This window comes from Chiloscyllium plagiosum, unplaced genomic scaffold (assembly GCF_037043375.1).
Source record: "Chiloscyllium plagiosum isolate Xiang-an unplaced genomic scaffold, Cpla_swu_hap1 HiC_scaffold_10, whole genome shotgun sequence".
NCBI classification, from domain to species: domain Eukaryota; kingdom Metazoa; phylum Chordata; class Chondrichthyes; order Orectolobiformes; family Hemiscylliidae; genus Chiloscyllium; species Chiloscyllium plagiosum.
The window spans coordinates 118,099,995-118,125,275 of record NW_028270148.1 but is presented as its reverse complement, the minus strand read 5'-3'; the positions used below and the strand labels follow the sequence as shown (position 1 = coordinate 118,125,275).

The 25,281-nt window shown below is 39.6% G+C and overlaps 1 protein-coding gene across 5 annotated transcripts in view; it reads left to right on the top strand.

Moving 5' to 3' along the window:
* ehbp1 (EH domain binding protein 1) overlaps window positions 1-25,281 on the top strand; it is a 390,401-nt gene that overhangs the window by 89,205 nt on the left and 275,915 nt on the right. For 3 of the 5 annotated variants that reach the window (XM_087991708.1, XM_087991709.1, XM_087991710.1), the window contains 3 exons: window positions 6,791-6,972; window positions 8,198-8,337; window positions 19,901-20,005. In XM_087991708.1, coding sequence (XP_087847834.1) covers window positions 6,791-6,972; window positions 8,198-8,337; window positions 19,901-20,005 — 427 coding nt within the window. The remainder of the gene's footprint in view (window positions 1-6,790; window positions 6,973-8,197; window positions 8,338-19,900; window positions 20,006-25,281) is intronic. The other 2 variants (XM_087991711.1, XM_087991712.1) reach the window with 1 other exon arrangement.

Here is a 25,281-nt window from a genome sequence, read left to right as displayed (position 1 = left end):
GAAGCTGCAGAGCTGGGCAGAAAGGTGGCAGATGGAATTCAATGTAGCTAAGTGCGAGGTGATTCACTTTGGGAAGAATAACAAAAAGATGGGGTACTGGGCTAATGGTCGGATACTTGGTAGTGTGGATGAGCAGAGGGATCTTGGTGTCCATGTACACAGATCTCTGAAAGTTGCCACCCAGGTAAATAGTGCGGTGAGGAAGGCATATGGCGTACTGGCTTTTATTGGTAGAGGAATTGAGTTCCGGAGTCCTGAGGTCATGATGCAGTTGTATAAGACTCTGGTACGGCCGCATCTGGAATATTGTGTGCAGTTTTGGTCGCCATACTATAGGAAGGATGTGGAGGCATTGGAACGGGTGCAGAGGAGGTTTACCAGGATGTTGCCTGGTATGGAAGGAAAACCGTATGAGGAAAGACTGAGGCACTTGGGGCTGTTTTCACTAGAGAAAAGAAGGTTTAGGGGTGACTTGATTGAGGTGTACAAGATGATTAGGGGGTTAGATAGGGTCGACAGTATGAACCTTTTCCCGCGTATGGAGTCGGGTATTACAAGGGGGCATAGCTTTAAATTAAGGGGGGGTAGATATAGGACTGATGTTAGGGGTAGGTTCTTCACTCAGCGAGTCGTTAGTTCATGGAATGCCCTGCCAGTAACAGTGGTGGACTCTCCCTCTTTATGGGCATTTAAGAGGGCATTGGATAGGTATATGGAGGATAGTGGGTTAGTGTAGTTTAGGTGGGCTTGGATCGGCGCAACATCGAGGGCCCAAGGGCCTGTACTGCGCTGTATTCTTCTATGTTCTATGTAAGGTATAGGTATGGTGAAAAGTTTTATTTTGTGTGCAGTGCAGGCAGATCATTACCATACAAAGATATTAGGGTGATCGAACAGAGCGAGGAAGACAGAGTTATGGCTGCAAAGAAGGTGCACTAAAAGCAAGATCAACATTAGATTTGAAATTTAAGAGGTCCATTCAGAATTGAATTGAATTTATTGTCATGGGTACTGAGGCGCAGTGAGAAGTTTTGTTTTGCGAGCAATACAGGCAGATCGCATAGTTACATAGCGTAGATACATAAATAATAGGTAAACAGAGACAAAAACAAAAACATGGGTACAGGCGAATGTTAAGAGTTTGAGAGTCCATTCAGTATTCTAACAACAGTAGGGTAAAAACTGTTCGGAAACCAGCGAGTGCGTGTTCAGGCTTCTGTACCTTCTCTCCGTGGTAGAGGTTGTAGAAAAACAATGCCAGGGTAGGATGGATCTTTAAGAATGCTGGCAGCCTTTCCTTGACAGCGGGCTTGGTAGATGGATTCTATAGATGGAAATGTGTTGCTGGAAAAGCGCAGCAGGTCAGGCAGCATCTAGGGAACAGGAGAATCGACGTTTCAGGCATTAGCCCTTCTTCAGGAAGGATTCAGATGGATTCTATAGATGGGAAGTTGGCCTTTGTGGTTTTACGAGTTGAGTTCACCACTCTGTGTAACCGTCTCCAATCTTGAATGGTACAGTTGCCATACCAGCTAAATCTAATAACACTGGGGAAGAAGCTGTCCTTGAACCTATTGGTACATGTGTTTAAGCTTTAGTATCTTCTGCCTGATGAAAGAGGTCATCTTATGGGGAAAGGTTGGACAGGCTAGGCTTGTATCTGCTGGATAAGAATAAGATGTGACCCAATTGAAATATACAGGATCCTGAGGGGTTTTGACAGAGAACATTGGGAGAGGATGTTTCTTCTTGGGGCACCTAGAACATAGGGTGACTGTTTAAAAATTTGGGATTGTCCATTTAAAACAGATGAGATCATACTTTTTCTCTGAGGGTTGTAAGCCTTTAGAATTCTCTACTTGAAAGAGCAGTGGAAGCAAAGCCCTTAAATATTTTTGAGGTAGATTCTTGTTCAGCAAGGGGGCCATAGGTTATTAGGGGAGGCAGAAGTGTGGGTTTGAGGTTACAATCCAATCAGCCATGATATTGTTGAATGGTGGAGCAGACTTGAAAGGCTCCTGCTCTTGATTATATGTACCAGCCCTTCTGATGGAGGCTTCAGATCAGGGTGAATGCTTTCCCCCTTTTTCAGGAATTAAAAGATATTTGGCTCAAAGGAACCCAAGTGGGGATTAAAAAAAACAATTTTAGCAAAATAGACACAATGCTAAATTAATACGCAAAGAAGTTATATTTAAATGAAAATTTTGTAACAGAATTTAACCTTGCCAGTCAGATTATATCAAAAACTAAAATTGTGAATAGTGTTTCCAATTATACTCGTATTCCTACAGAGGCAACATGTTGTTGGAAATTTGTTTTGTTAAACTGTTAAATGCTAAGAGGCTGCTTTGGTGTCCCATATTTTATTCCAGTGCACCCGAATTAATGGAATGCCATGAAATTCTAGCTCTGACCAACAAAATTAATTTGAATTCAATCAAGTTGTCATGCATGTATTATATTTCGCAGGTATTGTGTAATGGCATCTGGTTTAAATTTCCATAATAATCTAGATAGGTGATTAAAAGGATCTAATTTACCTCTAATTTTGTGAATGGTTGGTATGTATTCTTCTCTTTTAGACAATTTGCTCGTACAAATAGGAATTGTCATCCCATAATGGGAAAATCACCTGGGGGCACTGTCGCTTCAAGAAATTCAGGCTATGCTGCTATTCTTCCCATGTACATCATTTTCTACCTTGTAAGGCCCTGTCCTGAATTGCAGCCTTATTTCTTTCTTTTAGTTGTGAGCGTTATCAGTACTTGCCAGAAATGGGAAGAATTATATCTAAAATTAAGAGTTTTTCAATTTATAAAAATATTAGAGAGCGAGTACTTCATCTCCAGCTCTTCTTATAGAGTATGTCTAAATTTTGTGCTCGTTACTGTCATTTTTTGATTATTTCTTCAACTGTTCATGTACAGAAAGGCAGACTGAATTTTTTTCAAAAATAGGGGTGAGTTCCTGATACATCCTTTTATTAACATGCAAACCAACCAACACATTTGTGGAAAAAGATATCTGTAAATTGTGAGTCTTTGTAACTCATTGGTTGATAATGTGCCACACAATTATTTGACACAACTCGCCCTCAACTTCCCCTTCCTTTACTTTTAAGTACATGCTGGATTTGTATGTTAATTGTCCATTGAATTCACAACAAGAAGTTGAGGCTCATAGTTTAACAGCGCAAGTACCTTTTAACAAAATTTTGAATTTAAATGTGATGTCAGTAATTCTCTCTGGCCAGGAGAGCTGTTGAACTGTTCAGAGTCATGCCTCCAAGTAGTAATTTGTTAGTTTTAAGTTCTAAATTTTAATTTTTTTCTTAATTTTTTTTTTCTTCCTTAATCAAATCTTCAAATCTTTCCCATGCTTTCTGTGTCCAATTCACCTTCCTTTAGTTACTCTGTTGTTCATTTCTTAATTTTTGAATTTCTATGGTTAAGAATAAAAGAGGAAAGGGCAGCTGACAAATGGGAACACCAACACCAGTAAATTCCTCTCAAATCACTTGGAACTGTATTGCCGTTCCTTTAGTGTCACTGAGTCAGAATCCTGAACCTCCTCATTGTGGGCCCATGGATTATGAGAGACTTAACAAACAATCCAGATCTTTTTCAGTATATAATTTCAGGTACATCACACTGTAAACTTTTACTATAAATGCTATGTCTTATGATCATATATTCCACAACTACCTGAGAAATGTGCAGCGCTCCGAAAGCTAGTGCTTCCAAATAAAGCTGTTGGACTATAACCTGGTGTTGTGTGATTTTTAACTTCAAGAAGGCAACTCCCCTCTATCATCTCCAATTTGAGATGGACAAATAATGCTGACCCAGTCAGCGATGCCCATACCCTATGAATGAATAAAACAAAGGAGGCTGGAAAGACTGCTAGGTTTTGCTGCTACTCATTGTTAGTTTACTTAAGGTAAAGAAATTGCTTCTCTGGCATCTAATTTTTTGACAGAGTGCAAGAATTTGAGGAGGCCACTGGCTACAGGTATACAGGTAGCAGGATTTATTTTCCAATAATTTTGACTATTTTCACCTAATAATCTCTTCACACCAGAAATTTACCAAATGCAATACATGAGCAGTTTAGTAAATTGTTCATGTTATCTCACATAACTCTAAAATATTTTTTGACTCGGATACATTTGAGCAAAATTAAATTTTATAATTCAAATGAATGAGAAAGATGACTTATGAGTGTTATGACAAAATTCATTGCATTGAGAATTTAAGCCTTGTGATCATAGTGACTCAGTTACCTACTGCTTTGTCTTGCTTTTTTTAACCTTATAAAAACACCTGTAAAGGTGCTCTTTATTTATTTGGCATTTTTCTCACATGATGAAATTACAACCTTCAAAACTGCAGAGGTCAAGGTTAGCAAAGAAAGTGCGCATTCCCAGGCAGAACTCATTGTTGAAGTGGGCAGCATTCATGCTTGGGATTTACTCAAACCTTACCAGGTGTGAGAATACCTTTGATCTATAACTTAGCATCTTAATAGGGTGTGCATACCGATTCATTCACAAGCTATTAAATTGGCCAATTGCATTTGTTTTGTCATTTACATCGAAGCATTAATTTGTCACTAGCCTGGCTTTGATAGTGAAACTCCTAGAACTAGGTACCTTTTCTGTGAATTTGGAGAATTGAATGGGAATCTCTCTCGTGGGCCTTTGTGAAAAGGAATTTTCAAATTTTTGTGGCATAGCTATAATTTTTGAAACATAATTTGGGCTGAATAAATTAAATTTCCTCAGAGGACCATGACGACTAAAACTTTCTTTCAAAAGTTAGAATAATTTTTAATGGCTTCATATTGACACCGGTGCCTGTTTTACAGTAGTGAGTGAGAAATAATTTGTCATACCATTGAAAGCCCATGTGCAGGGGTCCTTTCTGGGTGACAGTTAACATTTTTCAGTTTAGAAGAATTGTTGTTTAAGAATATAAAAGTATTCACAGAAGAATGGAAATCTTTTAAAATTGTTTACTTAAACCTTAAAAGAAGGCTTCATTGCAAATTATATAGCAGTATGAAGCCCAATCTTTTACTCATATTGTGTGGAAATATTTGTTTCTTCCCTAAGATAAACAACTTCATGTCCTAGCTTTATGTTGATGCAATTTGAAAACTCCTGTATGATTCACCCAGCTTTTCCTATTGTATTTAAAAATAATTTCATAATACATTCACTGCACTGAAGATAACTAGTTAATTACCATGAGTCTGTTAAATTAAATGAAATGGAATGAATGCTTTATTAATCATCCATACAAATTGTGTGCATAAAATTGACTTCAAACAAAAACAAGATATAGTGACAATCTAAGCTACATGAGATGTAATGAGTGTTGTTTAAAGATTGGAGACAGCATGCAACCATTTTCACTTCACCTGCTGATAGTGAGCTACTTAACTATATTGACAGTAACAGCATAATGATAGCAGTATTGTAATAAATTGCTGGGCTTTTATTGTACAGTGCTTATTTCATTTTACAGGTTTTTCAGAACCTACGGCATTAATCTCGCTCACTGATTGACAGTGGCAGCAAGGGAAAAGAGCACCTTTATTGTTTGTACTAGTCAAATCTGTTAAACCTAATTCTGTTGAGAGTATTTGCATATTCTTAAGTATTTCTTCCGAGTGGGCCTAAATCCTCCTTGAGTGTTTGATGCATTTTCAAATTCATTCTTAAGGTATCTACATGCCCTATTAGTTCTGTATAATGCAGCCAGCCATAATCTCTCAGATAAGGCTGGTCTTGAACAAGACTTTTTATGAAGAATGGCATGTTACATTTCTGACTTATTCTGCTCAGCTCATATATCAACAGAAATGTCAAGTACTGTACTGCTGAATATCTGAAATATATGCCTGCTAACAGTGGACATCAATAAAGGCAAAATGTAGTTTTCAGAATGTTAATGATGTACTGAAAGCCTAATATAGTACTTTATATAGTTTCATTTAATATTTTGCCAGACTCATGCTACAGCTGTGCTTTTCATTAATTTATACAACAATAATTTACTTATTGTTGTATCTCCAAAAATTCCAATGTTGAAGAACTTGAGGTTTTGTCATTCGTCAAAGTAATTAAATCCACTAATGTATAATTGTCTTTAAATAGTCCTCTTGTTCTCAACTGATTGTGTTTTTTGGTATTATGATCTATATCTGCACATAGTGGATTCACAGCTGGTAGATTGCATGATGACTTTCATGTTTTAATGGAATTGTTTGTTATTTATTTATGCTAACATATAAAAATGGTACTTAAATGATGCAGGATGCTTTCATTTGCTGAATTTGTAAGATAGCACATTCAATTCCACATGTTTTGATGGAAGGCAAATGAGTAAAGAAATGTTCCTTTAAATATTGGAGTACTGGTCCACATATTATGTATACAACTTCAATTACAGGCTATAAATGCAATCTACTATATGCAGATATGATCATGTATAGAGACAGTTAGAAAGTTTAACATTATATTTAAGCTGGAGACAGACCAGAAGATGCTGAATAAGTTATTAACTTGATCAACTAAATCAAAAAGCATTATAACATATAGGGCATGTTATTTCACCAGTGTTGTTTTTCAAAATTCGACTAAAATGTTGTTCTGCATTTTGGCATGGTTAGGTTTTTCAAAATGTGTTGGTAAGAATACTGATTGATACCCTGAAAGTTATACTGGTTTCTTAAATCTAGTGGAGCAAATTTTATTCATTGATGTTTTCTTTTCTCTTTCCAGGAGTCACCTTCAGGCCGTAGAAAAGCTCTTGCCACCAGTAGCATTAACATGAAACAGTATGCAAGTCCGATGCCTACACAGACTGATGTAAAGCTGAAATTCAAGCCTTTGTCTAAAAAAATTGTTGCTGCCACATTGCAGTTTTCTTTATCATGCATTTTCTTGAGAGAAGGCAAAGCAACGTAAGTTTCTTTGAACTTGAATGAACATTGCCCAAATGCTTCAGTTGTATTTTAACCTCAATCTTTTCTTCATACCTTGTCAGATGGCAATACAGGGGCCTAAAAGTATTTTTGAGATTGCTAGCTATGAAATCTAAAAGCCTTCAACCAGAAACATTTTGTTGGGTTCTGATGAAGGGTCACTGAATCTGAAATGTTAATTTTGCTTTCTCTCCACGGATGCTACTGGACCAGCTCAGTTTTTCCAACAATTTTTGATCTTGTTTCTGATTTCCAGCATCTGCAGTTCTTTGATTTTTTTTTTTGTTTAGTAAGAAACATGTATTTTTCTTGTTGATTTTGGAATTATGTTGAATATGGATACTTTTCATCTATAGACAAATGAAAATTAAATTAATTAACCTATCAATATCAGCCAAGAAAGCATAAAATGCCTTCTTAAGACCGTTTCTGTGAATATAAAGTTATTTAAAATTTTAATTTAAAATGAGATATTAGTATTTGTAATGTTTCCTTCTTTTGAAGTGAAGAGCATCATCTACAGTGCAGACCAAACTTCAATAAATTATTGATTTGTTTTAGATAATTAGATCATATTTGCATTAAAATGCAATATAAAACAGTGTATTATTCCAAATAAAATCAAGTAGCGATTAGCATCTGACAGTAGCATACCTTTTTATATAAAAGCATTGGTTCTAGTATTCTTATTTATCAAATTATCTGTGCATATCGATCACTTCCTGCTTGTTGGATCATGGAGCCAGTTTTATTTCCAAATTTTTCTGTTCAGGATAATTTATTTATTCGTTCATGGGACGTGGGGTCACTGTAGGCACTGTTTCCTGCCCTATGAAATTATAAAGAAAAGAATTCACATGAGAGTGGCCAGTAAACCATCTCATTCAGACCTGTTTTGGCTTGTGTGTGACATCAGTCATTATTAAATAAATTAACCTTTTTTGGTTTTCATCTTGCTAACATGTGGACGCTGACTATGCTTCCCATTGTAGCATCCCAATTGATCTCTGTTATTTAACTTACTTCACTCACCAAACTTGGGAAGTGCTTGGGCTGTAATTGTAACTATTCACTGGACATATTCTCTAAGACATTTGGGATTCTCAGCAATAGTCTCAACTCCTTGCCTGATGAATTGCTTTTAAAAAAAAAATTGTGAATTATGTGCATGAGGTTTTTGACTAGTTATGTTTCTGATGAGCAGGGATGAGGATATGCAAAGTCTGGCTAGTCTGATGAGTATGAAACAAGCTGATATTGGAAACTTAGATGACTTTGAGGAAGAAAATGAGGAAGATGATGAAAACCGAGTGAATCAAGAGGAGAAGACAGCAAAAATTACAGGTTTGATATATTTACTGTCAAATTCAGAAAGATATACCTTAAGATTGTTTATGGTTATAAAAACAATTTACTGATGAGGCATTCATGTTCTTGGTGTCACCATTCACCCCAAAATGTTCAGCAAAAGCACCTGTTCAGTATAGTGGCTCAGTGGTTAGCACTGCTGCCTCACAGTGCCAGGAACCCAGGTTCGATTATAGCCTCGCGTGACTGTCTGTGTAGAGTTTGCACATTCTCCCCAAGCTTACGTGGGTTTCCTTTGGGTGCTCCAGTTTCCTCCCACAATCCAAAGATTTGCAGGTTAGATGAATTGGCCATGCTAAATTGCCCATATTATTCAGGAATTGGTAGATTGGGTGCATTAGTCAGGGGTAAATATAGGATAACAAGGTAGCGGAATGGGTCTGGTTGGGTTGTTCTTCGGAGGATCTGTGTGGACTTGTTGCACTGAAGGGCCTGTTTCCACACTGTAGGAATTCTAAAAAATAACTCAATCCTTTTTATGGCAGTAGTATTTGGGTGTTCTCGTAGATGTTTGATTCTGTTATGTCTGTCATTATTAGTATGTTTTGAAGACACACTTGGAGAGAAAGGTGTTCACTGGTGCACAGAAATCAACCTTGGGGTTCATGTTGATGTACAATTCCATGTTTGCTGTTTTCATGCTTTTTTTCCTCTGAGAATTCTGTAGTAGGTAGTCATGGATAGTTAACTGTTTATGTTCCACATGGTCAGATTAAAAATGATAATGGTTTTATTTTACTGAAAAAAGGAATACTGTAGCTTTTCAGTGCTGTTGTAGTTAATGTTGGGTATGTTTGTCCTTTGGTATAAACAATTTACCGTAACTCGTTTCTTTTCATTAAACATAGAGTTAACTTACCCAGCCAATGTAATTCTGTTATTTAGATTGAATTCCTGATTTGGTATATTAGGAAATTATTGAACCATATGATTGGCAAATGACTTAAGAGTTTATGAACATAGATCATAAAAAGTTTATTGATAGGCAGAGAAGATCATCAAAGAGCCTAATGGAACTTTTGCCTTCTAGAGCAATCATAATTAGAAGCCACGCTACAGTTATACAAAGCCCTAGTTAGACCATATCTTGATTACTATGTTCATTTCTGGTCATCACATCATAGGATTAGTTGGTCTTGGAGAAATGAAATTTACGAGAATGATACCTGAATTCCAAGAGTTAAATTACATGGCAAGGTTAGGCAAATCAGAGTTGTAGCCTGAAATTTAAAAGGTTAAGTCGTGGTTTTATCAAAGTTTTAAGATAACAAAAACTAATAGTGTAGCAGAGAGAAACTATTATTGTTGGCTTGGACATCTAGGATTAGGGAATAAACCTACAAAGTAGAGCCAGACCTTTTCAGGAGTGAAGTTAAAAAACACTTCTACATATAAGCACGATAGAAATTTGAAGCTGTCTTCTATAAACAGCAATTAATGCTAGATCAAAAGTTAATTTCAAATCTAGATTTAAACAAATGTTATTACTAAAGAAAATGGGGCAAAAAGTGGTATCCAGAGTCAAGTCATAAATCATCCCTGATCTCAATGAATAGTAGGATAGGTTCCAAGGGTTGAATGGCCTACTTCTATAACTATGTTCTTATGTCAGGTGCAACAGGCATAATTGCTTCAAATATATAATTTTTGCAGAATATCTAATAATAAACCATTTGGATATGGGTGCCATAGTTTTGCACTTCTTCAAAAACAAAATGTCAGTTGCTGAGTGTCATGCATATGTTCAATTAATGACTGATCCTATTATTTCCAAAATTGATACAGTAGTGGCAACAGAGTACAGTGCACCAGCTTCATGTTGCTAACTTGCCCTATATTTCTCTTGCTCTGTATGACTTTGGATTGAAACTGCAGCCTCCACTTTGCTTTGAAGATGTACTTTGTAACTTGACCATTTTTTGCACACCAGGACATCAACTCACTGATTCTTTAAGATTAATTTGAAGTGGTACATTTTGGTTTCTTAAGTGATAACAGTTTAAAAGGGGTTTCTCTGCTATTATAAGTTTATTCATCAAAAAAGAGCTTTGCTAAATTATCCACATTTTAGTTAAGAAACTGGCTTTATAGCTCAATAACAAGCAATTCAAGATATGAAACTTTCATCAGGTTTGTGTTGCTCAGTCTGTAGTTACAGCTGCAATACAGTCCTTTATACAATCTTTAATTTTAGTTGTAAAGTGCTGATGAGCATCTTGTGAGTTGCATTTCTTGGTACTTCATAGTGTGTAATATTTCATTATAAACTTGATAGGATTACTAATAATCTAAACTAACAGAGAAAGTGAAGTTGCATGGTGTGCAGGGTGTTCTAGCTAGGTGGATAAAGAACTAGTTGAGCAACAGGAGACAGAGTAGTAGTTGAAGGGAGTTTCTTGAAATGGAGAAAGGTGACCAGTAGTGTTCCACAGGGATCAGTGCTGGGGCCACTGTTGTTTGAGATATATATAAATGATCTGGAACAGGGCACTGTTGGTATGATCAGCAAGTTTGCAGATGACATTAAGATTGGTGGAGTAGCAGAAAGCATAAGGGACTGTCAAAGAAAACAGAGGATATAAATAGACTGGAGAGTTGGGCAGAGAAGTGGCAGTTGGAGTTCAATCCAGGCAAATGTGAGGTGATGCATTTTGGGAAGTCTAATTCTAGAGCGAATTATACAATGAACGGAAGAACCTTGGGAAAAGTTGATGAGCAGAGAGATCTGGGAGTGCAGGTCCATTGTACCCTGAAGGTTGCTGCACAGGTGGATAGAGTGGTCAAGAAGGCATACAGTATGCTTGCCTTTATCGGACAGGGTATTGAGTATAAGAGCTGGCAGGTCATGTTAAAATTGTACACAATGTTGGTGCGGCCACTTTTAGAATACTGTATACAGTTCTGGTCGCCACATTACCAAAAGGATGTGGATGCCTTGGAGAGGGTGCAGAGGTTTACGAGGATGTTGCCTGGTATGGAAGGTGCTAGCTATGAAGAGAGGTTGAGTAGGTTAGGTTTGTTTCCATTAGAAAAAAGGAGATTGAGGGGGGACCTGATTGGAGGTTTACAAAATCATGAAGGGCATAGAAGGGTGGTAGAGATGAGCTTTTTCCCAGGGTGAAGAATTCAGTAACGAGAGGTCACGCTTTCAATGTGAGAGGGGAAAAGTTTAAGGGGGATACACGCGGCAAGTACTTCACACAGAGGCTGGTGGGGTCTGGAACGCGTTGCCAGCAGAGGTAGTAGAGGCAGGCACGGCAGGTTCATTTAAGATGCATCTGGACAGATGCATGAGTAGGTGGGGAGCAGAGGGATACAGATCCTTAGGAATTGGGCGACAGGTTTAGACAGTAGATTTGGATCGGCTCAGACTTGGAGTTCTTTATCCACTCTGCACACCATGCGACTTCACTTTCTCTATTAGTTTACCATGGTGAACTATCATGGTAGTATCTGATCCTTTGCAAATCATTTTGTGTCAAGATAGACTAACGAGTAGAAAGAAAATTCTTAAGTAAATTGACACTGCCAAATTTTGTCTGCTAGTCAATCTGACATCACTTCTACCTTCCCTTAAAAATAGCTTGTTGCAACAGTGGGAAGCAAAGTTCTTTTTCAGATTATTTTCTTTCTTTTTAATGTTTGATTTACATAACAGCTTTGTGATAATTAATAATTGTTTTAATTTCATAAATCATTCACTGGGCAAATCTCAATATTTATGAATAACTCATTCAATATGTTATTTTTCCCTAAAGAATCATGTCATCTGTGAGGAATTTCTGATGATGTGTCAGATTTGAATGGCCAAGTTGTGAAGAAGAAAGGAACGGAAAACATTCCTCATGTAGGGTTAAAATTATGAAAAAAATTAAACCAAAACTATTCTAGTGAATTATCTTTTGTTTAGATTGGCAGAACTTGAGAATAATGTTACATGAAGCTATTTTTCTTGTCCTGTTTAAAAGGATTTGATAAATACCCAATGAAAGAAATATCTAAATGTTGCTGCACAAATATTTGGATATTAAAGCATTGATTGTGGATGGGCTTAAAATATTTCCAACAATTATGTACTTTACAGTAAAATTGAAGTGAATTTAACTTTGATTCTGCCAAATTTCTTCTTATGGTTTATTTAAAGGTATAACACCCATATCTTATTTAAAGCCATTTTTATTTGTCATTATGTCTGACAGTATAGCTGGGTTATTTGACTGGAGAAAGGTAAGGGTAGAGGTGGTGAGATGGATTTACAGTTAGAAAGCAGAGCTTCCAAAAGCTGTGAGAACCTTGACCGAATTTTACTCCTTTGTCAAAAATACTGAGGTTAATTATGCCTCAATGGATGGCCTCAATGATTTCAACTGACTAGGCACAAACAGGCCATGAGCTTGAGAATCTCATTGCTCTGCCATTCTCACTCCGAGGACATGTGGACCCATTTGCTTACTAAGCCATTGTTGAGTGTGTCCATTTTATATTGAGTAAGAATGAAGCGAGTAGGAATGAGGGGGTCACATGATATGCCATTCTATATTATGAATTCATGCAGAAATTATCGATATGTTTCTGATCCTAACAATACCACTATGCAAAGTGGAAGGTCAGGCACCATCCACTGAGTGCAAGGCAGAATTAGATCAGTCTTCAGAACAAATCCCTAGCCTAAGGACCAAAGGATACTTTTGGTGTCACTGGGAACTCAACTATCTGAATAAGAGCCAAATACATCAATGGTTGTAGTTCTGCTCCTTTTTAACAACAACATCTCTCAAATTATGGATATTAGAAGACAAAAATCACCATGGTTTTTTTTCTGTTTTTCATTCCCTTTCTAAGAAATGTAAGCATCTTCCAATTAATTTCAATTGTTGTAGTCTTAATACTTTCCTTGACCACACTGATTTTTTTGCACAACAGGTGCTAAAATGTTTAAGTGATTGAGCAAAAGCTTGGATTATATTGCGGAAAAATGTGAGGGAATGCAATTTGATAAGATCAATAGAAGAGCTTAATACTATTTAAATGGAGAAAGACAACAAAAAGCTACAGGAATATGAGGTCCTTGTGCATGAATCATAAAAGGCTAGAATCCAAGTTCAATGGGTAATATGGAAGGCAAATGAAATGTTGGCTTTCGTTTCAAACAATAGGGAAGTTTTTCTAAGACTATTACAAGATTGCAGTCAGACCACAGCTAGAATACTGTGAGCAGTTTTGGGCCCTTAGCTAAGGAAAGATATGCTGACATTGAAGGCAGTCCAGAGAAAATTCACTAGGTTGCTTCTAGCTATGGAGGGATTCCTTTTACGAGATGAGGTTGAGTAGGCTAGACTTATTCTCTTCAACTCCAATGAGTACGAGAGATCTTATTGATGTATGAGATTTTTTGGGGGCTTGTCAGGGTAGTTATGGAGAGGTATTTTCCTCTTGTGGGAGAGGCTAGACCAGGTAGCATCCTCTCAGAATAAGTGAGCCCCCATTTAAGATAGAGATGAAGAGTAATTTCTTCTGTCAGAGGGTAGCAAATCTGTAGAGTTCTTCACTGCAGAAAGCTGTCGAGGCTGGATCGTTAAGTATATTCAAAACTGAGATTTTTAATTAGCAAGGGAGGGAATTAAAGGTTATGAGGAAAAGGAAGGAAACTAGGGTAGAGGATTATTGGATCATCCGTGATCTAATTGAATGATGGAGCCGACTCAGAGTCCTAGAGATGTACAGCTTGGAAACGACCCTTTGGTCTAACTCAATTATGCTGACCTGATATCCTAACCTAATCTAGTGCCATTTGCCAGCACTTGACCCATATCCCGTTAAACCCTTCCTACTCATAGACCCATCCAGATGCCTTTTAAATGTTGCAATTGTACCAGCCTCCACCACTTCCTCTGGCTGCTCATTTCATACATACACCACCCTCTGCATGGAAAAGTTGCCCCTTAGGTCCCTTCTAAATTTTTCCCCTCTCACCCTAAATCTATGCCCTCTAGTTCTGGACTCCACCATCCCAGAGAAAAGACCTTGTCTATTTACCCTATCCATGTCCCTCCTGAGTTTATAAACCTCTATAAAGGTTACCTCTCAGCCTCCGATGCTACAGGGAAAATAGCCCAGGCCTTATTCAGCATCTCCCTACAGCACAAATCTTCCAACCCTGGCAACATCCTTGTAAATCTTCTCTGAACCCTTTCAAGTTTCACAAAAATCCTTCCGATAGAGGGGACACTAGAATTGCACACAGTATTCCAAAAGTGGCCTAACCAATGATCTGTACAGTCCCAACTCCTATACTCAATACTTTGATCAATAAAGGAAAGCATACCAAACACAGTCTTCATTATCCTATTTACTTGCAATTCCACTTTCAAGGAGCTATGAACCTGCTTTCCTAGGTCTCTTTGTTCAGCAACACTCCCTAGAACCTTACCATTAAGTGTATAAGTCCTGCTGTGATTTGCCTTTCCAAAATGCAGCACCTCACATTAATCTCAATTAAACTCCATCTTCCACTCTTTGTTTTTGGATCAGTGGTGCTGGAAGAGCACAGCAGTTCAGGCAGCATCCGAGGAGCAGCAAATTCGACGTTTCGGGAAAAAGCCCTTCATCAGGAATAAAGGCAGAGAGCCTGAATCGTGGAGAGATAAGCTAGAGGAGGGTGGGGGTGGGGAGAAAGTAGTATAGAGTACAGTAGGTGAGTGGGGGAGGGGATGAAGGTGATAGGTCAGGGAGGAGAGGGTGGAGTGGATAGGTGGAAAAGAAGATAGGCAGGTAGGACAGGTCCGGGCAAGTCATGGGGACAGTGCTGAGCTGGAAGTTTGGAACGAGGGTGAGGTGGGGGAAGGGGAAATGAGGAAACTGTTGAACACTTCAACCCCAGGGCATCAATGTGGACTTCAACAGTTTCCTCATTTCCCCTTCCCCCACCTCACCCTAGTTCCAAACTTCCAGCTCAGCACTGTCCCCATGACTTGCCCGGACCTGTCCTACCTGCCTATCTTCTTTTCCACCTATCCACTCCACCCTCTCCTCCCTGACCTATCACCTTCATCCCCTCCCCCACTCACCTATTGTACTCTATGTTACTTTCTCCCCACCCCCACCCTCCTCTAGCTTATCTCTCCATGCTTCAGGCTCTCTGCCTTTATTCCTGATGAAGGACTTTTGTCCAAAACGTCGATTTCGCTGCTCCTCGGATGCTGCCTGAACTGCTGTGCTCTTCCAGCACCACTGATCCAAAATCTGGTTTCCAGCATCTGCAGTCATTGTTTTTAACCTCCATCTTCCACTCCTCAGCCCGTTGTCCCATCTGATCAAGATTGACTTATGGGCTGAATGACCTATGTGCGCACCTGTGTTTTATGATGATTATGCACAAGAGTTCCTAAATCTATCCAAATTATTTTTATTAAAGTCATAAGTGTTGTCTTCAATTCAGGTAGTTTTATTACTAATTGAATGTATACTTGACAGTGAACTTCTCTACATTTCACCAGTCAAGGCAGTATCAAGGAAAGTGGTAAATTGGAATACTTCAGTTATCAGTGGTGTATCCACAAAATCTCATTTGAGCAGTTCAAAGTTCCTTATCTCTTAGCAATTGCCATTTGAGCTATTATTTTCTCTAATCATTGTGAGATATCTGCAGTCAAGTGAGCCATGAGCTCAGGATGCTGTGGCATTGCTGTCTGGTGGTGCTATGTGTAGCATAATGGATTACAAGACCTGTAGGCTGTATCTTCCCATGTATGACTGTGTGGCTGAGAATGGAATTGAGAAAGAAAGCTGTAAAGATCTTAAAATGTCATACTAGGAAAGGCAATTATTCACTGATAAATGGTGTTATTTCCAATGTTAAGGGTGCTATGTATAATGGTGCAAGCTATTGAAAATTAGCTGAATATTCTGTTTGATTTAAATTTTGTAATTTTGTAATTGTTTCTCTGGGAGATTGAATGAGTTTGATAAAATATGTCACATATCTTTGGAGCGAACAGGTGTAACAGACGAGGCCTTTCCTTATTCTTTTCTGTTAAACTATGTCCATGATATATTTCTGCAGCAGATAACAATGGTTTTAATCATAAAACATTGTGAGACTACATTTTGCACATTGTGACCTTTTGTGGCATAATATTTCCAGAAATTTCAGTGGTATTTTGCATCCTGGTCTCAAAAAGAAAGTGAGCTTTTGGTGTATCATTGAGGTATTTAGCTCTGTCAACTTTCTGAAAGGAAAACATGGGCGGCACGGTGGCACAGTGGTTAGCACTGTTGCCTCACAGCGCCAGACACTGTTCAATGCCCACCTCGGGCAACTGTCTGTGTGGAGTTTGCACGTTCTCCCCGTGTCTGCGTGGGTGTCCTCCGGGTGCTCCGGTTTCCTCCCACAGTCCAAAGATGTGCAGCTTAGGTGAATTGGCCATGCTAAATTGCCCGTAGTGTTAGGTGAAGGGGTAAATGTAGGGAAATGGGTCTGGGTGGGTTGCTCTTCAGAGGGTCGGTGTGGACTTGTTGGGCCGAAGGGCCTATTTCCACACTAAGTAATTTAATCTAATCTAATTATTGGGCTGTGACAAAAGCCTTAATTGATCTATGCAGGAATTGCTTATAGAAATCTGTTTTCCCCGTTCTATTAACCTGTAGATGAGTTTTTTTTTGGTACTGGTTGCACACTTACCGAATGGATAAAACTTCATCTGAAAGCTAACCAATTGGAAAGGTATAGATAACTGAACAGGGTGACAGTTAGTTAACCATTGGAAATATCAAAGTGACCACTCCATTCCAAAGGAGGACTTGTGATTTCAGCTGACCATCTCCATGAAAGGTTATGAAATCATTAAGAATATGCCATCTAGAGGTATAAATTCACTGCACATTGATGAGATAGCATTATGGGTTAGTTTGGGGAACTGTGTTTGAATCTGAAACATTTCCATTCTGTTAGCAATTAAGGACCTAGATTGTGATGTTTATTAAGTTCCTAATTTCAGCATCTTTGTGTTGTGAGCTACAGTCTGCAGCTAAGGGAAATGGAAGGTATACTGGAGAGTTCGACTACCTTTTCAGAGTTTGACTTCAGTGCAGCAAGGCAGAGCTCTGGTTGCAGGCCTTAATGTCACTATATTGTGCTTGGTATAGTGCAGAATCAAAAAATGTGGCTTGTTTGCAAATGTTTTCAAAGGGTTGATATGTACAAAATTAAAACACATTTGTGAACATGCAGTCAGCCTTTTATAATGACATCATTTGAATGCCACAAATGGAAACCAATGAAGGCTAGCAGTATTTTGAAATTAAATGGTAACAATTGGTAATGAGTGAGATAAGCTGATCATTTTGAAACCAGGAATATGATACATCTGAAAAAGGTAACACTGATAAAGTGATGTGTTGGTTAACCAACTAAGGACAGGGTAAAAATATATTGCATTTGATAACATATTTGGAACAATATTAAGGGAAGCCACACATAAGATCACAAGATGAATACATGAAGCAGCCAGTGCTTGCATACTGCAAGATTTAGGCAGTATTTGAGGTTGGGCTGTTGAGTAATAAATTAATGTTCTTGCCACACAAATGACATGTGGCATATATGCTGATTTTTATTTTTCTTCTGTAGATACCTTAGAGGTCTGTGCGTGGCACTGACTTCCGGAATTGGAAGTCAGTGGTACAGTTCTGCTGACTCTTGGAGCGTGCACCTTAGAGGGAGTATTAGTGCCAGGCAATGACTGTCTCCGTTGAGAGAGAATGTACCCACCTTCCTTTGACACTCAGTTGCATGTCCATCACTTAATCCCTTACCATCAACATTCTGGGAATTATTGTTGGTCAGAATGATAATTGGACCAGCCATATAAACATTATACATACAAGAGTAGTTCAGAAAATTAGAATTCTGCAGCTAGTAACTCACCACCTGACTGCCTATAGCCTGTCCACCATCTACAAGGCACGAGTCAAGTATGATAGAATACTCTTCACTCGTTGATTTTGTACAGCTCCATCAACATGTTTGACTCCTCCAGCACAAATATATCTACTTGACTGGCACCCTATGTATCATCTGCAGGGTTCACTCACTTCACTTGAGATGCATCACAGCAACTCATCATGGCTCCTTCAACAGCACCGTCCAAATCTGCAACCTTTACCATAATGAAGGACAATGGATGCACATCCACAGTGAATACCACTGTCTGCTAGAATCCCACCCAATCTAACAGTTTCAATATTCCTGAATGGCCACTGGATCAGTAGCCTGGAATTTGCTCCCTTACTGCACTGTCTGTGTCCCTGCATCCCAAGTACTGCAATTGTTCAAGAAGGCAGTTCACCCACCACCACCTTGTGGCAGTTAAAGATGCATAATAAATGCTGACCTTCTAATGATGTCCGCATCCCGTGAATGAATGAAAATAACTTGTTGCAGAATTAAAATCTTTAACTCTTTAGTGAAACTGTCAAAGTTTCTGCACCTTCTGGACTACTTTGGTTATCGATATTGGTACAAGCTCATTTTCTTGAGGGTGATTAAGGGCAGACAAAAACTACTGACCTCATCAGTGATACCTATGCAGATAAAATTAAACAAAACAAGGATATTTTGGTTTCAGTTTGAAAGTTATCCCAAATAAAACTATTGAAAGTCTTGATTGTCTTTAGTGATGCTGCCAAGAATTAAGGAGCTTGGGGCTTTTGACAACTGTCCTGCATGTAGAGAGGAATTTATTTTGAAGGAGGACTACTGAATCTGACAAATCTCTTTCATTTATTGTTCAAGAGAGAGCTGCCATTTTATTTCCAAGAATGCAACAAAAGAATGACATACTGGTAGACCTCTGTCACACAGCTCTGAAACTCGCTGCTAAAACATATTCAGGAGCTCTCCAAAGTGACATCTTTGTTTTAAAATCGTACCCCACTTGAGTCTTTGATTTGTAGCTCACAACACTGGGAAACTGAGGGCAGGAACTCAATGGAAGCTTGTGCATGTGTTCTTCACATCACAACTATAAGCCAAGTTTTAGAGTTTATAGTTTGTATTGGTTTTTTAAAACTTACTGTCTTTTCTGCATTATAATGTCATCAGAAGTGCCAGTCTCAGCGTAGCATTGTATTTTCTTCAGTCTTTAGGATTGAATAAATTTTAATACTCTCAAATATTAAAGCGTTATAGAGCTGTTGTAAAAATGTGATCATTGAATTCAGTGCTTTTAGCCTCCTTTTTTTCAATGTGGTAGTACTAAAACAACTGTAACAGCTTTAATCATTTCACAGAATAGAAGACAACTCTGGCATTTGTATTTTAAATATTTTGAAGTTAGCAAGCAAAAGGATTTTGAAGAAAGTAATCTGATTCATTTTTTATGCAGCTGCACAATTTGAGAAACATCAAATTCCTGTGAGAATTACAAATGAGGAATAACATGAATCAGATAAGAAATATCTTTAGGGAGTTGTTTGCCTCTGTTGCTTTTTGCAGAAATTTCTGACCTCCTTATTATTTTCAACTGGCTTCTGTTCACAGAGATAGTAAACCAGTTGAATGCTCTGAGCAGCTTAGATGAAGAACAAGATGACTACCTAAAACAAGCAAATAAGCCTGCAGCTAAATCAACCAGTTCTTCTGAAGGTCTACAAGCTTTCTTCTTTTCTCTCTCTACTGTATACTCTCTATACTATAGTTGGTGAGCTGTAATGTTCTGTCACTTCATCTGTCTTGCTTTTGCTAATATTATTTTCCTGCATCTGCTGATGTGCTATTTTGTAATTTTGAGCATGTGCTTTTCAATTTACTATGTGCAGCAGTATCTGTATAATGTACATTTTCTTCTACATAGTCGTGATTCAAGGGTGCTGCATGTGGGCTTTTATTCTCTATTAGTATGAGCTGTTGGAGTTGAATTACATCTTAATATCATAGTCAAAAAGTACAATTTATTGAAGAACCTGTTTTTCATGGTTATAGCCTATATGCCATAAGTATATCCAATTGGGATGATCAGAGACACACCTGTCACTTTGACGTTTTCCAGGTATTTAAAGGTGAAGTACTTCTCTGGGTGCGGTATCCCATCGCCAAGTCATCATTTATTTACATGTGGAGAGTCCTTGATACTGATCCAGCTCCTGCAGAGCCAGCTCCCAGAGTGAACAGGATCTCTGACACACCTGTTTATTTTGCTAAAATTTTATTTAATAGTATAAATTACAGCTAACAATAAACAGAAAGCAGCGGTTAAAAAAAAGCTATATACAGAGGAATGGGAGCAAAGCCAAGCCCCACCATTCAACCAGTTTTCAGGGAAATAAGGACAAACCTCAAATATCACTTTCAAGCATCACAAAGTAAACAGTAACAAACACAGACAAGACAGTCCAATCAAATGAAAAAAAAAGTGCATAAAGCACAGACCCAATATAGCTTAAAAAAACTTGACACCAGTTCACACCACACTCTGATCAGACCATCCTTGGCTAACCTTCCTGCAGAGCTGAAAATGTGTTGCTGGAAAAGAGCAGCAGGTCAGGCAGCATCCAAGGAGCAGGAGAATCGATGTTTCGGGCATAAGCCCTTCTTCAGGAACCTTCCTGCAGGACAGTCGTTGGTCTTCCAGACTCCGGCTGCCCTGCGTACTGACCGACCCTTCCCAGGCCTGTTTTCTTCCAGCCTAGTCGTCGACTACCCAGCTCCCATGCACCTCACATACTTACTCAATAATATGGGCTGATTGTTGGCCTTCCAGTCTCCGTCCTGACTGACCCTCCCCAGCCACTTTCCTCGGGACGGACGTCGGCCACAGGCTACCGGTCACGCAGTATACTGGCCAAGCCACCCCCAATCTGCTTTCCTACGGTCGGGCTGTCGGCCTTCCAGCGTACTGACTGACTTTTTCTCCTGGCCGGTGTTCCTATGGACCGATCATCGGCTGTATGGCTCCCAACATACTGATTAGTCCTCCTCTGGTTGGCCTTCCGACAGGTTGCTGTCGGCCGCCTGGCTCAGCCTCTCCACGTACTGACCGGCCTGACTTATACTGGCCTGACTTATACTGGCCTTCCTGTGAGCACACTATCAATTGCCTAGCCCCTCCCACATTGGTCAGTACACAATCAGTCATCAACCCTGCAGTCCCCAGCTACCCCATGTACTGACTAGCCCATACTCAAACACAATCAATTACAAAACCCACATACAGTAACAGAATTCACAAAATTCTCACAATACACAGTTTCCAGTACCCAGGCAGAGTCCACGCTTGAAGGCGCACACACAAGTGTTCAGTCTGCATAGAGGCCTGGTCTATCCACACAGAACTAGGCCCACTCACAGGAATACAGTTCATTGTAAAAAGGTGCAGTTAACCCACAGGGAATGGTCCATTCCAGGATGCATCAAATGTTCACCTCCCTGTGCGCACACACCTGTTCAGTCTTTGAGGCTGAGTCTACCCACAAAGGGCTAAGCCTACCCACAGAGGAACAGTTCATCTGGAAAGGTGCATTATCTCACAGGAGGTGGTGTAGTGCAGGTAGCTGTGGGGGTCAGTGGGTTTGTAATAATCTCAGTGGTTAGTCGGTCGCCGGAGATGGAGAGGTCCAGGAAGAGAAGGGAGGTGTCAGATGGTCCAGATAAATGTGACTTTGGGGTGAAAGGTGTTGGTGAAGTTGATTAGCTTTTCAACCTATTTGTGGCAGCACGAGGTGGTGCCGATTCAGTCAGTCATCGATGTAGCGGAGGAAAAGGTGGGGAATGGTGCCTGTTTGGCTGTGGAAGATGGACTGTTCCACATACCCAACAAAGACGCAGGCATAGCTGGGTCCATGGCTACCCCTTTGGTTTGGAGGAAGTGGGAGGATTGGAAGGAGAAGTTGTTGAGGGTGGGGACCAGTTCAGCCAGGCGGATGAAGGTCATACTGGTTGGGATGGTGAGAAAGGAAGAAATGGAGAGCTTGGAGGCCTTAGTTGTGGGTAGATGTGTACAGGGACTAGGGCGTGGGTGGTGTCCCGAATGTAGGTTGGGAGTTCCTGGACTGGAGTTGGGGGGGGCGCGGAGGGGGCAGGATGGTGTCAAGGTATGCAGAGATGAGTTCAGTGGGACAAGAGGCAATTGAGACAATGGGTCAACCAGGGAAGTTAGGTTTGGGAATCTTCAGTAGGAAGTGGAAGAGAGTGGAGCAAGGTTCGTGGATGATGAGGTTGGAGGCTCTCAGTTACCTTGCCTCCCAGCGCCACCCTCCTCCCTTCCAATTTTCCCAGCCCACAAGCCTTATTCGTGAAGGGCTTATGCCTGAAACATCAATTCTCCTGCACCTCAGATGCTGCCTGACCCACTGTGCTTTTCCAGCACCACACTCTACGCTGGCTACATAATTCAGCCAGTTTAGGAATCGGGTTCCCAAAAAAAAAAAACCAACAGCAGCAGTACACACTGGATGTGAGTAGCCATCTCAGTCAGTCCCCTGACTGAAATGTCCTTGACATTGATCCAGTTCCCGCAGAGTCAACAGGATGTCTGCCACTCCTGTTTATATTTTATTAACCAGTAAAATCACAAACAGTTAACAATAAACAGCAGTTTACAAGAAACAGCAATTTATAGGGAAAGGTGGGGGGGCAAAGCCAGACCCCCAAACCCCACCATACAACCAGTTCACAGGGGAAACAAAATGAGAGGACAAACTTCAAATCCCACCTTACCAAAAACAGGAGACACAATTACAAACAAACAGTCTGATAAACTGAATAATGAAACAGTGCATATTTCACAGACACCCATGGCAACTTAGCAAACCACCCGTCTTCCCACCTTCCAGCCACGCAAAGATAGCCTGCCCCTACACCCCTTCCGGCTGTCAGTCCAACATGCCCCTTGTGGCCAACTCTCGGACATCCTGTCCTCCCCATCCACTCCAGCACACAGAGTAAGTTGTCAGAAATAGAATCCACAACCAAAGGCAGAATCCATTCTGGTATGCAGAGTCCACTCCTGAAGGCAGCAAATGTACACCCCACAGCGCACACCACAGATGTTCAGTCTCCATAAAGGCCTGGTCTATCCACAAAAGATCAGGAACGGTTCATTGTAAAGATGCAGTTAACTCAGAGGTTTGGTCCACTCCCAAAGGAGGACACAGCAAATGCTCACTTCCCAGCACACACAAGTATTCAGTCTTTTCAGAAGCCTAGTCCACCTACAGAGGAACAGTTCATCTGGAAAGGTGCATTTTTTCACAGGGGCTAAATCTAAACACCAAAAAAGTGAAAACACATGCAAAAAAAAAAGAAAGAAACCAAGAATGCAAGGGTTAAGCTCTGCCACAAAATCAGCATAGTCCTTTTCTCAAAGTAAAAGAAAAGAGTAACACACAGACTGTAATCAGCCAGTGAAACAACAGTTCCCTAATGAGAACTGAATTACACCTGAAACACTGACTGTAAATCAGCCAGTTTAGAAATCAGTCCTCAATTTAAAGGAATACCAGTTAACAAACTGACTGTATAGTTCAAACCACTTCAGGAATCAGGTTCCCCAGAAAAAAACAGAAACCAACAGCAGCAGTACACACTGGATGTGGGCAGCCATCTCAGAGTCAGTCCCCTGACACAAATGGAGAGTCATTGGCACTGATGCAACCCTCAGAGTAAACAGAATGTCTGAAACTCCTGTTTATCTGTCAGCCAGAGCTCCATGATTGGATGAGATTAGCAGCCCCAATCAGGGAATTCATTTTATGAGGTCCACTTGGCTGACCTCATTATAATCACTACAACATGTGATCTTCCCTACAAGCATTGCAAAATTCTTATTTGCATCCCAGGTTTTTAATTCCTCCAATTAATTGCTTTCTCATTTCAGGCAAGCACACATTACCTTTCAGTGCCTCCCACATGTGTGCGACTTTTCTGAATGTTTGGTATGCTCTTATTTTCAAGAGACTTAAACTCATAGGGGTTTCTTAAACTACCTTATGTCACACTTTCCTGCTGCTCTTTTTCTTTGATCACTTCAGTTTGCAGCAATAAACCATGTTGCTCCCGACTGTAAGCTGCTGTTCTGAAAGCATTTGCTGGAAGGTGTGATAGTGTTGGCTGGAAGGGAAAGTGCCTGACCATCAGCTTGCACTTCCTATAACAAAGTATCTGAGATTGGGAATTCTGGATGACTAGGAATATTATTCATTGTGCCACTGGGTCATGTGTTTTATTGACACTTCAGTGCATATGCTCGTCAGCCAGACTGAGGTAAAGAAATCATTGATGCAATTTGGTTTGAAAGTTATGTGGTAATTTGTTAAACAAAGTACAGTCAATCTCTAGAACATAAAGCAAGTTTACATAAAGGAGTCATGATGTGGAGAAGCCGGTGTTGGACTGGGGTGGACAAAGTTAAAAATCACACAACACCAGGTTATAGTCCCAATAGGTTTATTTGGAAGCACTAGCTTTCAGAGCACTGCTCCTTCATCAGGTAGCTGTGTAGCAGGACCATAAGACACAGAATTTATAGCAAAATATTTCAGTATCATGCAACTGAAATGATACATTGAACAAACATAGATTGCTGTCAAGTCTTTCATCTTTTAGAATAGGTTGCAGGTTTCAGTTCATTAATATGTAAATCCCAGAACTTCTTTTAAGTCACATTCTCGAGATAATTTAAGGTTTTATAGAAAAAAGTGACATCTAAGCTCTGACAATGTGTTAAAGGTGTGAGGTTAGAGTCTTTATGTATTCCAACCTTGAGTCAGACTGGTTCTATTTCCAAAGTGGAATTTTAAAAATATTACATGGATTGACTGCCTGCTGATTTTTGAGCGACATAGAATGTATCTGCAAATATAATTCACCCCACAGACCTATTTGTGTGTGCGTGCATGTGTGAGAGAGAGAGAGAGTGTGTGTGT